At 39.6% G+C, this 14398-nt stretch overlaps 1 protein-coding gene across 2 annotated transcripts in view; it reads left to right on the forward strand.

Moving 5' to 3' along the window:
- The window catches only part of PDK3 (pyruvate dehydrogenase kinase 3), a 61769-nt gene that overhangs the window by 42040 nt on the left and 5331 nt on the right, over window positions 1–14398 (forward strand). The window contains exons 5-10 of one of the 2 annotated variants that reach the window (XM_048288322.1): window positions 209–298; window positions 3600–3677; window positions 5798–5874; window positions 7081–7182; window positions 7791–7901; window positions 13263–13376. In XM_048288322.1, coding sequence (XP_048144279.1) covers window positions 209–298; window positions 3600–3677; window positions 5798–5874; window positions 7081–7182; window positions 7791–7901; window positions 13263–13376 — 572 coding nt within the window. The remainder of the gene's footprint in view (window positions 1–208; window positions 299–3599; window positions 3678–5797; window positions 5875–7080; window positions 7183–7790; window positions 7902–13262; window positions 13377–14398) is intronic. The other variant, XM_048288331.1, reaches the window with a different exon arrangement.

Raw genomic sequence — 14398 nt, forward strand, 5'->3', positions numbered from 1 at the left:
CTAGTCTTAACTGTAAAAACTAGAAAAAAGGGGGGAAGATGAGCAGTTAGACAAGTAGTCTTCCTAAATGAGGATTCTAACAATTTGCTAGAGTATCTTTTTACAAAATGATGCAGTGTACAGGAAGCCTCTGATACCATCAAATTGAAACTTTCTGGGCTGCCTCAAGGGTAATAAATAATTTACTACCATTTCTTTTTTATTTTAGCACTTCTGTTTGGTGGAGATATTAATCCAGCTCATCCCAAACATATTGGAAGTATCGATCCTAATTGTGATGTGGCAGAGGTGGTTAAAGGTAAGATGAAGTTAATATTTTTGTTGACTGAAATCCCCCCAACTTAAAATATGCAGAAATATGTTATTGAGATACAAGAGACTGAAGGTGATTTAAATCCATTTCTCTTTTCTTATTTTAATAAATGAAAGCTCTGCAGTTGCTCACAATAAAGCCCTGGGCTTATTGAGGCTTTCTAATGTCTTCATTATTGAGAAGAGAGAAACTTTTGGTCTGTTAACAGAACTAAGAAAACAATTTGATTTTTAATAGCTTTAATTTGTACTTTTAAATATCAGATGAAGTGTCTAAATGTTTTGTTAAACTTTAGATGGTTTTTTCCTGAAATACTTAGAAGCGGGTTCTCATGTACTGCCTTTGTATCTCATGCTGGTACTACAGAAAACTGAGAGTAAGTGAAATTGCCATTTGGTTTAGTTTGCTTTAGCTAGGCCTTTCTGTAAATGTCCTCGTGTGTACAGATATCCCGGTGAAACTCCTCCTTCCTCTGTCATCTGATCATACCACAGCCTGTTCTGTCTCCTGCAGAAGACATGGATGTGATGGTTGCACCTGACTGATCTGGCACAGTCACACTGAAGTCCTGTTTGCTGAGTTGTGAATGTTCACATGCTTTCAGAATGTTAACAAGCAGGCATGAGGCAATGCTGGCTGCTTCAAGAATTTCTCCGTGGGAGGTTCACACTCTGGGTGTATCTATTAGCAAATGCAGGTCTTGCTGTAGGAGAGAATTCCAGGCTCTATCCTTTGCTGCTATTAGTGCAGCTGCAAAGGGGGGAAGAACGCATTTCTCCCCTTTACTTTCTCTCACCCTTTGGTGAAGGGAGAGGGAAACCTTTCTTATTTCAAAGTCTGACCTGCATGATAGCTTGCTTTGTAATGCTTTTTACAGCTCTGTTACGGCTTTTTTTCTAGCTCTTCTTGGCTCCTAAGGTGGCCTTTTTCAGCAGCTTTTTTTTTTGTTTTGATTGACCGTACTCCACTTTGGTGTCAGCATTGTATATGTTACAGCCATGTTGTTTATTTAGCTTTTCCTACCAATAGCAATATTTGAATCAATTTTGATCATCAGATTCATACTTGCTGCCTTGGACAGGGGAGTGCATAGTGTCGGAAGGTGCTAAGTCCAGTTTTCAAGCAAGTAGCTAAAATAGGTCTTACACAGCACTGAACAAACAAGGGTGTAGCCAACAGTGTTGCCTTTCAAAGAAATGAAATGTCCTTAAAGACAGGGGTTGTATAGTCCTGTCAAGGTGATTGAGGCCTTTCCTTGTAGAATTGGTGGAGGGGTTAATTTATGTTCTGTATGCTGTGCTAGCTCCCAAATGTTCTGGTTCACAGGCAGCATTCTGGGCTGTTTATCAGTTAAAATGTCGATGTGGTATTGTATGTGGCAGCTACAAGCTCTGTATGCCCTTCAAACATTGAAGAAATTATTTAGACAGCCACTTCTTGCTTCAAGCAGCTACACCAGGTGTTGTGTCTGTGCTGTGTGAAGTGGCTGTCTCTGTCTCACTTAAGACTTTTGAGCTGACGGCAAATTCAGGTTTGTTCCTGGAGCCAGGATTTTAGATTACCAATAGATCTCTCACTCTTGTTGCTACTTTATCTCCATCCACACCATGAAGCATGCTTTGAACTTCACAGTCTCTTTCGCAGTCTTAGCACTCTGCCAAAGAGTTGAGTTTTAGAGGAAGATGAAATGTTAGACTGCACTCAGACTGACCTAGATTTGCTAAGAAACCAGGAAGAAATCTTTCAAATATAGAATCCCAGAATGGGTCAGGTTGGAAAGGAGCACAATGGATCATGTGGTCCAACCTCCCTGCTCATCCCAGGTCACATGGCGCAGGATTGTGTCCAGATGGTTCTTGAACATCTCCAGTAAGGGAGACTCCACACCCTCTCTGGGCAATCTGTGCCAGTGCTTGGTCACTGCACAGGGAAGTTCTTCCCCATGTTCAGGTGGAACTTCCTGTGCATCAGTTTCTGCCTCTGGTCCTATTGCTCAGCATCACAGAAAAGAACCTCCAAAAGGCTCCATCCTCTTGGCACCTCCTCCACAGATACTCTTAGGCATTGATGAGGTCCCCTCTCAGTTGTCTCTCCTCAGGGCTGAACAGGCTCAAATCCCTCAGTCTCTCCTGGTAAGAGAGATGCTGCAGGCCTTAATCCATATTTGTTGCTCTCCACTGGACCCACTCCAGGATCTCCATGTCTCTCTTGTCCTGAGGAGCCCAGAACTGGACACAGCACTCCAAACACACCTCATTGGGGCTGAGTAGCAGGGCAGGATCCCCTCCCTGACCTGCTGGCAGTGCTGTTCCTAATGCACCCCAGGATTCATTGGTGTTCCTGGCCCCCAGGGCACTGCTGGCTCATGGACAGCTCGCTGTCCACCAGGAGCCGCAGGTCCCTCTCCTCAGAGCTGCTTTCCAGCAGGTCAGCCCCCAGCCTGTGCTGGTGCCTGGGGTTGTTCTTGCCCAGGTGCAGGACCCTGCATTTGCCCTGGCTGAGTTTCAGAGCGTTCCTCTGCCCATCTCTCCAGCCTGTCAAGGCCCTTCTGAAGGGCTGCACAGCTCTTGGGGGTATCGGCCACTCCTCCCAGCTTTGTGCCATCAGTGAACTCGCTGAGGAGGCCTCTGCCCCTTCCTCCAAGTCATTGATGAAGATGTTAAACAATACTGGGCCCAGTATTGAACCTTGAGGGACACCACTAGTGACAAAGGTTAACTTAAACTTTCTACTGGTATTTTAACAATATGTAAAGCCTGATTTGGGCTATGGGGAGGTATTTTCAGGGGGAGTAATTTTTGGTTCAGTAGGAAGGAATGAAGAATCTTAATGATTCCAGCTTTTCCCCCAAAAGATCTTGAAAATTAAGTATTGTAAACAGTATTGTGTTTGGAAAACTTGAATTTATGGCTGCAATATCATCCTTTTTTATTTGAGGTGGAAAGAGCAAGTATTAAATTGTAATAAGGGAATGCAAAATAACTAGATTTTTATGGTCAGCCTAAGATTATATCCTTCTGGTTTTCAAGCCCTGAACAAGGATGAAAAATAGCTTCCCTCCAGTACTGTGCTTTTCTTTTTAGAGCTTTAGATAGAGTTTTCCCTTTCCTGACAACTGGGCTACGAGTGTACAGAGAAAAAGGGACTAGATTGGATACCAGCTTCATGCTTGTAAACTATTGCTCAAAATGAGTGTTCTGTTTGTGGTCTTTCACAGAGAGGATGAACACTGCTGGTCGTCTCTAGAAGATTTTGATAAATCAGTGTTTGTTGTGTTGTTTTGTAGATGCTTATGAAACAGCTAAGATGTTATGTGAACAGTACTATACAGTGGCACCTGATCTGGAAGTTGAAGAATTCAATGGTAATTATGAAATTATTTGATTGATGTATGTAAGAAAATGCATTTCTGATATGTGATTTCTAGTTTTGTTAACTAATTGTAAGTTGTAATTTGAACTCTGCAGTCCTGTATGCAGTTGCTTTTGTTCTAATGTGTCTACATGGGCACCTGAATTATAGTTTATCATCATGATGTGTGCTTCTTTATGCTGAATGCGGAGTTCTATCTGCTGAACTCACTATCACTTTAAAGAAAATAAATCAAGACTCCTCATAACTGAGAAGGAAACATGCCTGCCTTCTAATCTTCTAACTGAACTGAAACTTGTTTTATTCCAAAGTGTGCTTATAATGAATTCCACTGGCACTCTTGACACAGTGGTGAGCCCTTCTGTGTAAGATGGCAAAATTGGAATTTTTATTAGGTAGTCTATGCTTTAAATCCTATCATAAACTTATCACATGAAAATCTGTTTCAAGTTGATTGCAGAGATGGTAATTGGATGACACAAAACTGATGAGACAGGCCTTGTCAGCGTATTGACTGCTTTTTGTTCATTATTTTATTGACAAAAAGGAGCTTATTTTCTTTAGTTAAAAAAAAAATTTCCTGAGTGATCCTCTCCCAAATTTTGGACAGCAGCCAAACAAGACTAAGATGTTTCCAGACTTCAGTAGCAGAATTGCGAAAGTCTCAAAAATAGGTAACACTCAATGGAGAGTGTGATATATGGAATATGTGTTGCTCAAAGTACTGAGTAGTATAGAAATATTGCTCTACACAAGGTGATACTGTCAGCAATGAGGTATTACCACCCATCTCTCCCAAAACCAAGGGACCCAACCTTCCCCTTTTAAACTGGGTGATTCTAGAGATAAAAGTACTGAGTGTTGCAGCAGAGGAATCAATCAATGCAAAATTCATCTGACAGCGTAAGTAAAAAGATCCAACAGTAGAGAAAGCAAGCTGCTGGAGCTAAAAAAAAAAAAGTGAATAAAGAATGAACTATTTCCTTTAAACCATCTTATTATCAATATGAGGAAAGGAACTTAGCAAATTACCTCACAAGAGCAACGATATCTCATCTTCTGTCTCTGTGCCTCAAACAAGTGTGAGTCAGTTTGCCTTGGTTTTGGTGAAGTAAGGGAATGGGAGTATGGACTGATAAAATTAACAGGATGAAGTATCAAGTTGCCTTGCAGAGCATTGTTTTAGTCTTCTCATTTTCCTAGGATTTTTCACTACCATGTCTCATAAAATAATTACTGGGATTATTACCAGCCCTCAGTGCCAGAAGGAGTGAAGTTGACTCCAGTCATGTTCTTAGTGCATATTTATATCTTTCTGGAATTTATGAAGCAGACAGTTCGAGACTTCCCTTCAGTCTGAACTGCTGCTCAGTCTGACTTTCTGTGACTGCATAATTTAATGCCAGTAGATATTTGAATGTTCAGGGATGACTTCATCTTCAGCACCAAAACTGTCCTGGAATGTATTAAATGCAGCTGTATTATTTCCTGCCCAATCAGTCAATGAGCATTCTGGCATTCAGAGCTGTGCCAAGCCGTACCCCTCTGCTGAAACACTCACAGGGGGACAGCAGTGGGCAAACAATTCAGTGATGGTTTGGAATATGGAAGCTGTGTTATTGTTTGAAGTAGATTTGAAATTTTTTATGAATACTTACATTTTATATGTTTTAATGAGGGGAAAATATGTAGTTGTTTTTAGAATATTTAAGCAGTTACTTTTTCTTTAGTTTAAGAATCTTTTTGTGCAGCAAATATTATGCTTAAATAATATGTGAACATGTGAAAGTTTCCCACCTAAGTAGGAAAGTTCCCTTGGTTAACATACACTGTTGGTAGGAAACCAACCACTGCTTAGTGAAGCTTCCTATCTAAACAAAGTCTGCTGACTGGATAGATTTGAAGATCGTAATTATAATGTGTTCTTTCAGGTGATAGCAGTGACTAAAATTTATGGTTTTACTTCATGAAACTAATTTTGCACTGGGAAAATTAGAACATGCTTACATGCTTGTCTTTACCTACATGTTCATGTTATTCTGATAAAGGGCAATGCTACAAAATACTGTTTTGAAGAAAAATGATTTGACATTTTTCTCTTTTTTTTCTTAGCTAAAGCTCCAAACAAGCCTATTCAAGTAGTCTATGTACCTTCTCATTTGTTTCATATGTTATTTGAATTATTCAAGGTAGGTTGCACTTGTTAATATTTGGGAGGGTTTTGTGACCCTATTACTGTTGAAATTGAGATTCCTTCCAGTTACAGCTCTCAAATGTTATTTCGGTTTTCCTTTCTTAAGCGTATTCTTAAGTTTCAAACACTCTTCACTTGTTTAAAAGCCAGATTTAAACCCCTCTCTTATGACCTTGTGTACTTAAAAACTGCCTGGTTTCCCACTTCTCCTGTTGTGCTTTTGTGGCTTTTTTGATTAACTTAAAACACTCAAGATAGTTTAGTTTTGCAGTGATGGAATATTCATAACCTTGCAGTTTTCATGAGCTTACTTCTTTATTGCATATTTGAGGACTGGTTAGGATCAGTGTCTTTACTGTGAAAACAGGCCCTGTGTCTTTGAATAGTGTAGATGACATGCTTTGTTTGGGTTTATGTGTTCTGAATAATTGGAGCAACAGTGAAAACAGAACATGTGAGAGCTGTTACATTGTTTGAAAGAAGAGAGGAGGTCTCTGAGTGGTGTAACCGAACACCAGAAATTGAGGGGAAAACTTGTGTTTGGCCAGAGAGAAACTTTTTCAAAGTACTGGTTTTTGGGGTTTGATTTCTGACATTTGTCAACTATGTTCATGTAAGTCTTTCCCCATTTTGCCATTTGTAACACTAGTTCTAGGGCAGAACAGGTGAAAATTGGTACGTTACATGTGGGTATGTTTTTGGTACAAGTCATGAAGCAGGTTGAAGGCAGTAAGTTGTAGCTGTAAAGAACTGGCAGTGGAAACTCTGTTAACATGCATTATAAAATCAGATTGACAGATGGTATCTTAAAAATTGTGTGACCCAGGCTGAGAAAATCAAAACTAGCTTTCTGTGGGTGAACATCACTGTTGGTGTTGTGCATGGTAGAGGTGAAGGATGTTCTCATCCCATGGGTATATTTACTTGATTTCACACAGGGGAAAAAAAAAAAGTCTTGCTTTCTTTTCTCTGACTATACCAAGTAAATAAAAGTTATGTATAACAAGTTGTAATGTAAAAATTCAACTGGGCAATTCATTGACTGGATGGCACTTGAATTTGTGTTAAATACAGCCTTCTCTACCTTTTACACAACTGTAGGACAGAGTAGAGGCAACAAAATAAATGCAAGTTCTAGCTTGTCACAAAAAGCTTGTATGTTAAAGTTAGGATCAAAGAGACTATTTTCTTTTACCTTCAGAATTCAATGAGAGCTACAGTGGAATTGCATGAAGGTAAGAAAGAAGCCTATCCATCGATCAAAACCTTAGTCACTTTGGGGAAAGAAGATCTATCTATTAAGGTAAATGCCTAAAAATAATACACAGCTTGCAAACCTGCTAGGTTTAGATTAGTATGACATATAATTTGAAAAGGCAAATTAATTATTGTATCACCTGCTTCATATTCATTAGAATGGAATATTTTCAGTTGGGAAGGACCTATGAGGAACATCTTGTCCAACTGCCTGACCACTTCAGGGCTGGCCAAAAGTCAAAGCACGTTTGTTAGGGGCAGAGTCCAAATGTATCTTGGTCACTGATAGATGTGGGCCATTGATGACCTCTGCAGGAAACCCATTCCACTCTTTGACCACCTTTCCCATACAGAAATGCTTCCTGATGTCCACTCTAAGCCCCTGCTGATGTTGCAGCTTTGAACTGTTCTCACACGTCTCGTCACTAGATCCAGGGAGATGAGATCAGCACCTCCCTCCCCAGTTCCCCTCCTCAGGAAGCTGTAGACCATGACAAGGTCACTCCCAGCCTTCTTTTCTCCAAACCAGACAGCCCCAAACTCCCTAGCTGCTCCTTTTAATATTTATAAAGTAATTTAGATAATGCTGCTTGAGATTTTGTGGGTTTTTTCCCAGAACCTAATATTTAAAACTCTTCCATTTTCATTCCTTAGATAAGTGACCAAGGTGGAGGTGTACCTCTAAGAAAAATAGACAGATTGTTTAACTACATGTACTCAACAGCACCCAGGCCCAGTCTGGAGCCCTCGAGGGCTGTGCCTTTGGTAAGCAGTTGCAATATGTGTTTAAATATCCCTTTGCACCGCTCTGATTTTACATTTCCGTTCACTGCAACCTGCTGGATCAGGTTTTCCATTGAGGAAATGGTCTATCATTAGCAAGTCTATCCAGGTAGAACAGGAGAAAATGGGTTGTGTTATCATCACTTGGTCTATGGAATAGAAAATTACTTCTGTCTTGACATTATGTTCTTGGAAACAAGCATAAAAAAACTGCATAAGCACAGTCTTCACAGATTAATGGGCAGGATCTTTAGTGCGATATTACTGAGAAGGTGGATCACCTAATGAGCTCCTCTTTGGTGTATAAATTACTGTTTATCGAAGTTTCCTATCATAAATGAATTAAAAAGGTGAGCCACACTGCTCAGCACTTGAGAAGCACCTCCTGGCAATGCACAAGCTTATACTGAAGCTTGAGGATCATTTTTCTGTAAGTTACAGACTGTAAAAACACATCTAAAAAATAGTGCCAAACCTGCATGTGGTATGAACACTTTTGGTATATTCCTGTTTAATTGGAAATATCTCATGTGATACTCCTTTCTGAGATGCATCAGGGCCAGATTTCAAATAAAAAAATAATTCCCCATAGTTTCTTCTAGGCAGGGAAATTATTTCAGTGTTGAATGTGTAGATTCTTTTAGCAAGCATGATTTTTAAAAAATATTATTAAAATACTGCTTCTAAATTGTTTTATTAAATTGTGTATTGACTTGTGATAAAAATTGTGTGGCTACTGTTGCACTTGACTGATTTTCAGTAAGTGGACTAATACAGATACTGTATTTTGCCTCTTCTCATCTCTGTTCTCTGTCCTTCTGATGCAGTCCTGTTGAGGAGTTGATTCTCTTGAGAAATTTCCTTTCCCTGCTTAGGAGCATTCTCATCTAGCATGTTCCTAAGCAGTTTTTTAAAATTAACTAAAGGCTTGGAATTAAACCACAGCGCTAAGTGCTGTGTCTACTTGTTTCCTGAACACTTCCAGGCATGATGACTGACTCCAGTACTTCCCTGGCCAGCCAGTTTCAATTCCTGACAATCCTTCCAGTGAAGAAATTCTTCCTGATGTCCAGCCTGAACCTCCCTGGCACAGCTTGGAGGCTGTTCCCTCTTGTCCATGTGACTATTTTGGATATAAAATATTTAACAGTAAAGTGAGGGTAAAATCAGTTCAGAGTGACTCATGATGCCATGAAGATTTTTTGCCTTTTCTTTTATACCACTGTTATACCTTTTTACAACTTCTGTATTCTTAGTGCTTTTTGCCTACATTCTTGGACTTGTTTGTCAAGCTGAGAGACTCAACATTTTAGAAGCTTCGTAGTTAGGGATCAGTGTGCCCCAGACCCCAAGGTCCTCTCCAGAACACATTCTGTAAACCAAGGTAGAACCATCCAGGGGGAGGTTCCTTGGGGAGGGGGGCTCACTCAAGTCTCTCACTGGGGAATCTTTGATAGATATGCTAATTAACGAGACCTATAATATTATACCAGATCTTTTGGGGGTGTGCATAGCAGTGGGCATTGAGGTGCAGTTGACCTGGATGTAGTGCACCTAAGGATCCTTAAAATAAATACCAAGGTAAAATCCCTTTTTCCCTTCTAGAGTGTTTGACTCTTGATTTTAAGACCAGGAAAAGGCATCACTCAGAGGTAATAAATTTCCTTTTGTCTTATGAGCAGAAAGGCTTTATGGTGCTGTCTTGGTCCACAGTGGGTACCATTGTGGCATGGCAATACATTGCACTGGTTTTACCCCTTTGCACTGTGAGAGGTGTGAAGCCCCGTTCTGTCTGCACTGACTTGGTACTGATCCTTCACAGCTCCTACCTCTACAGCACATCTCAGTCTTATGTTTCAGACTTCTGCTTTTTCATAGAAAATCTTCTTGAATGTGGTGAGTGAGAGGGAACAGGCCTTAATCCAAATACAAGCTTTTTTTCTTTGTCACAAATGGCAGAATCTCTCTTGATGCATAATCTGGCTTTGTTCTGTCTCACTTTTGATCAGCAATTTACTGTATCAGTCTACAAGGACTTCCTGAAACTTGTTCTCAGGATAAACTTACACCTTGATTACCGGTTGTATGCACTATTAAACTGTCTCTTCCTTTGTAGCTCTGATTATAAAATGTGTTCATTTTAGGATTGACACTATTCTTTTTTCTTTTTTCCGTGCATCTTTAGCAATGCATTGCTGTGTTTACTTCCTCATCTTCAAAACTGCTTACTTTGATTTGTGGCATTTATCCTTGGTGGTATTCTACTGTATCCCGTTTTCAGGCTTTATTTGCCTTTCTCAGTCTATGCCACTGTAGTCAAACCTACAAAGGATCCTCCTCTCTTGTGAATCCAGCAGCTTGTGCCCTGTGAGTCTGACCAATGCCTGCACAAGACTGAAAGTCAAGAATAGCTGTTCAGCTCTGTTATTTATATGTGTGTGCAGAAAGAAAAAAGTCAAGCTGTGAGTCTGTGCCATATCTTGCTACTAACAGGAACAAGGACTTAGCAGTGAAGTTTGACATGTTATGTATTATGGCCCAGATGCAGTTATGCTGTGCCTTGCATGTCAGTCTGGAAATAAAAATCCTTTAGCAGAAAGGTTCCACATAAATCCTCTTTGATGTCCATACAGAAGGAGTTTCCTTATTGTTAAGTGTCAAAGACAAAACCACTTAAGAATTACAGTGCTGCAGAAGGTTGGTGGTATGTCATCCTTGACTTAGGTAATATTCTAAACTAAGCTATGGTGCAGTGTAAATAGACATATTTTTCTGTTCTAACATTCCTTCCCCTCATTATATGATCCCCTGTCTAGTTTATGAAACATTCATGGAATTGGGCAGTGGAAGAGAGGTATCCTTGTTGATAGGGGAAAATTTTTGCTCCCTGTCATTGCAGATGTTGTTTAAAGACTGCTGAGAAACCTTGTTACCATGGCAGCATTCAGAATTTTAGCAGGTCTTAGGTTCATCTGCACTGCACATAGAGTACACAAAACCACATGGTCATGTTTAGTGGTAGTAGGTTTTCTTAGGGAATTTAATGATTCTCTCTCTGGCAGCATTTGTTTACAGAAGAAGGAGAAACGTGGCTTAAATTAGTTTTAATTTAAATCTGTAGATGCTAGTAACACAGAAATGTAATAACTTCCTATTTGTTTAATGCAGACCATAGCATTTAATGGTAAATATTCTCTAAGGAGCTTTCCTTTCTCAAGGCAGATGTGCCATCATGGACTGTTCTGTCCTCTAGGTCAAGCACAGATCTGTGTAGTAATCACCTCTTGTTAATTGTCTTTTGCAAAATATACCCTTTGCAAGGCCAGGATTTAACAAGGTACTCATCTAGGGTCTCTTGTCTTCATGTTTCTTGTAAGTTACCTGGTTTGGAAAACACCCTAAAGGCAGTGCACAGAAGAGGCTGACGGGAAATGTTTGAAAGAGGGCTGTATGAAATAATGATGTGGGCTAGCACAGAGCATGAAGGAACAGGAGACAAGCAGAAGCTGGGTTTTAAGGAGGGGTAATTCTGGAGTGAGGAAAGTATAAAGTGTTTTCAGTATTGTTTGATATTACCCTTTACTTGAGCTGGTCCTTGGGGTATGTACTGTCCACAAGTTGCCTTTTGGTCACTGTGCCTTATAATTTCTGTAATGTATTTATTGTCCAGTCTCCAGAAAAGAAAGTCAGCTTTTGACTTTTTTTTTTAGTTCTTTCTGAGGCAGTCAAATCAGTTTTTTAGAGGTTAAGAAAGAAATCTCTCAAGTTTCAAGACCAGGTGTTTGAAAGTGATGCGTATGTCTCTAGTGGGAGATGTTGGGAAAAGGGCAGCTAAACAACTGTTTTAACTCTGCTAATGGACACTAACAACTATGACAAGCAGTGTGAAAAGGGTGTACTTGGCATTTCTGTTTCTCATTTTGCTCAGAAGAGCTGAGTGAGCAACTGTAAACAAATTTAATACTAGATTTAGAATTCTGTAAAAACAAGGCAAAAAAGGCCAGAAGATACGTTGTAGTAGATGACAGCAAGAGAATTTTTGATGGACACTGTAGTACAAGTTCTTTAATGTTCAGTTTTCCCTCAAGGGATTTCCTAGAAAGTGATATCACATATTAGCTGTGCATAGTGCTTGCATAGTCCTTCTTCTTAGCCTTCTCTTTTTTGTATCATTTTAGGCCTTTGTTTTAAAAATTATGGGTATGTTTATCACTTACCTGTCAGGTTGCTTTTGTACAAATATTATTGTGGAATGAATTTATTGGTTTTCTGAAAGCTTCAGGTGTCTTAATTTTTCTCGTAGTCCACCCTTACTACATTGCTTTGTATATGTGTTTGGGTTTTGGGGTTTTTTTGTTTCTTTTTTTTTTTTTTTCCAAATGCTTGTGTGTTTGGAATCATTCCTTTATTGCACTGGATAGTCCTGAAAAATTCAGGTGGGATTTGGGTGCATAGCCATTGTGGTTCTCAGCACATACCCAGTCATCTGAAAGAGTTGGTGTGTAGAGCAAAATTTTACTCCTTTGCTGCAGTGAGAGAAACTTGGAGGGTTTTCTTGTAACTTTTCTGACAAGAGAGGGTTGGAAGAGGTGCCTAGTGATTGATCTTGTTGCAGGCATGGTTATGAATATTAGTTTTGTAAATTTAAAATCTAAACTTTGTACCCATCAAGTCCATTATGCTTTAAAAATTGTGTGTCTCAGTCTTCAGGAGATCATTCAGTGCTGTGGAATCCTGATCTTTTGTTAACCAGAGAGCATAATTTGCCTTGTATTGCTTGCGTATTCCTCTGCAGGACTCTGCTGATCTCTGGCACTGTGGCACTAGCAGTCACTTAATAGTATGACCTAGATGAAGCAGAGTTGTCTCTGGCTTTCTTATGTCCTAAGTGTGGAGACATTCGAGAATAATAATCGCAGGCTTGGAGGAGAAAAAACATGCTGTCAAAACTCTGATTTTTACCAAAGAAACAATGCAGTACTACAGCAATGGTCATCACAGCGAGGAGGCTGTGTAGAGCATTGGTTTGCTTTGCTGGTTGCAAGCAGCATGAATGGTATGCTGCACCTACCTGCCTCTGAGAAAATGCAGAATGGACAAGGGAGTTCTAGCAAAGGACTCAGCCTTTTTTGTACTAAAAACTAATGCACAGGAAAAAAGGAGATTGCTCAAATACTGAATATGGACTTAAAGTATAAACTGAGAAATAAAGGAAAGCTTAAAAAAGAATTTGATACAAATCTAATATTTAGATGTCCTCACTTTTATAAATTAATGCAGGGATCTGTTGCATTTTTTTTAACTTGTCATCATATTTTTCCTTTTGTTCTTTTGTTTTGACAGGCTGGGTTTGGCTATGGATTGCCAATTTCTCGTCTGTATGCGAGGTACTTTCAAGGTGACCTTAAACTCTACTCAATGGAAGGTGTGGGTTCAGATGCTGTTATTTATTTGAAGGTATGAATTTGACCCTTTTATAAACTAGTAATGCAGTGCAAGTTGTTTGTAGCAGGCTCTTTTAACTCTTCAGCTTGTTTTGGAATTTATTTTTGCTGTCTTTGACACTTTAACCAAAATCAATTACATAAAATCCTAAACTCCAAGGTTATATATATTAATCTGGTACTAATACTAGTTAGTTTGCTTTGATTTTTTTTCAGTCCCCCAGTTGGATTGTTATAAGTGGTGAATCTTCCAAGAACTGTGATATGAGATAATTTTGGTTAATGCTTTTTGTTTCTAAGTTTTGGCCACAATAGAATTGAGAAGATCATTGGCCAACTCCTAACTAGTAAATATCTTCTATTCTATGCAGTTCTTGATGCAATAGACTGTACTGATCTTGTTGTCATTTTTTGGAAAAGCCCAGGCTACTCAGGGGCTAAGGGTTGACACTGCTTGAATTCCACAAGGGAGTTTAAAAGAACAGAGTGTGTAGCTCGTGTAGGTTATTGGCTTAGCACTGTCACTGTGCCTTGCTGTATATAGCAAGTGAGTTGTGGAATCCTCTGCTTCTGATGGGTTTCATCCTCTGCATGTGTATGTGGAGAAGAAAGGTCTGGCCTTTCTCAGAGGAAAAAGGTGGGCCAGGGGACTGAACTGGGTCAGCCCCCACAGATCAGTGTGCTGGCAGAGCCCAAGTGCATTCAGGAAGGGAAGTGTTTGAGGAACTGTCTGCTCTGTGTCAGTGACAAATCTCACTAAAATATCTTTGACCAAAAATCTTTTTCTTGCTATCTCAGTAGACACCACTCTGTGGAAAGAAGGGAAATATTTTTCAGTGCTATTACTTTCTTTTAACTTTGACTAGGACTTTGAGTATACCTAGAGCTACTAGTCACAGCTCAAGTATTTTCAAAGTAGTGCTGTGATGTGTAACTCTGGGATAATTGCAGCACTTGTTGGGTACAGAAGTTGTAACTGTAGAACTCCCTGGAGTATCACCTTGCTCTTGTATCTCCAATGATACCTAACCATTG

This window comes from Corvus hawaiiensis, chromosome 2 (assembly GCF_020740725.1).
Source record: "Corvus hawaiiensis isolate bCorHaw1 chromosome 2, bCorHaw1.pri.cur, whole genome shotgun sequence".
NCBI lineage: Eukaryota > Metazoa > Chordata > Aves > Passeriformes > Corvidae > Corvus > Corvus hawaiiensis.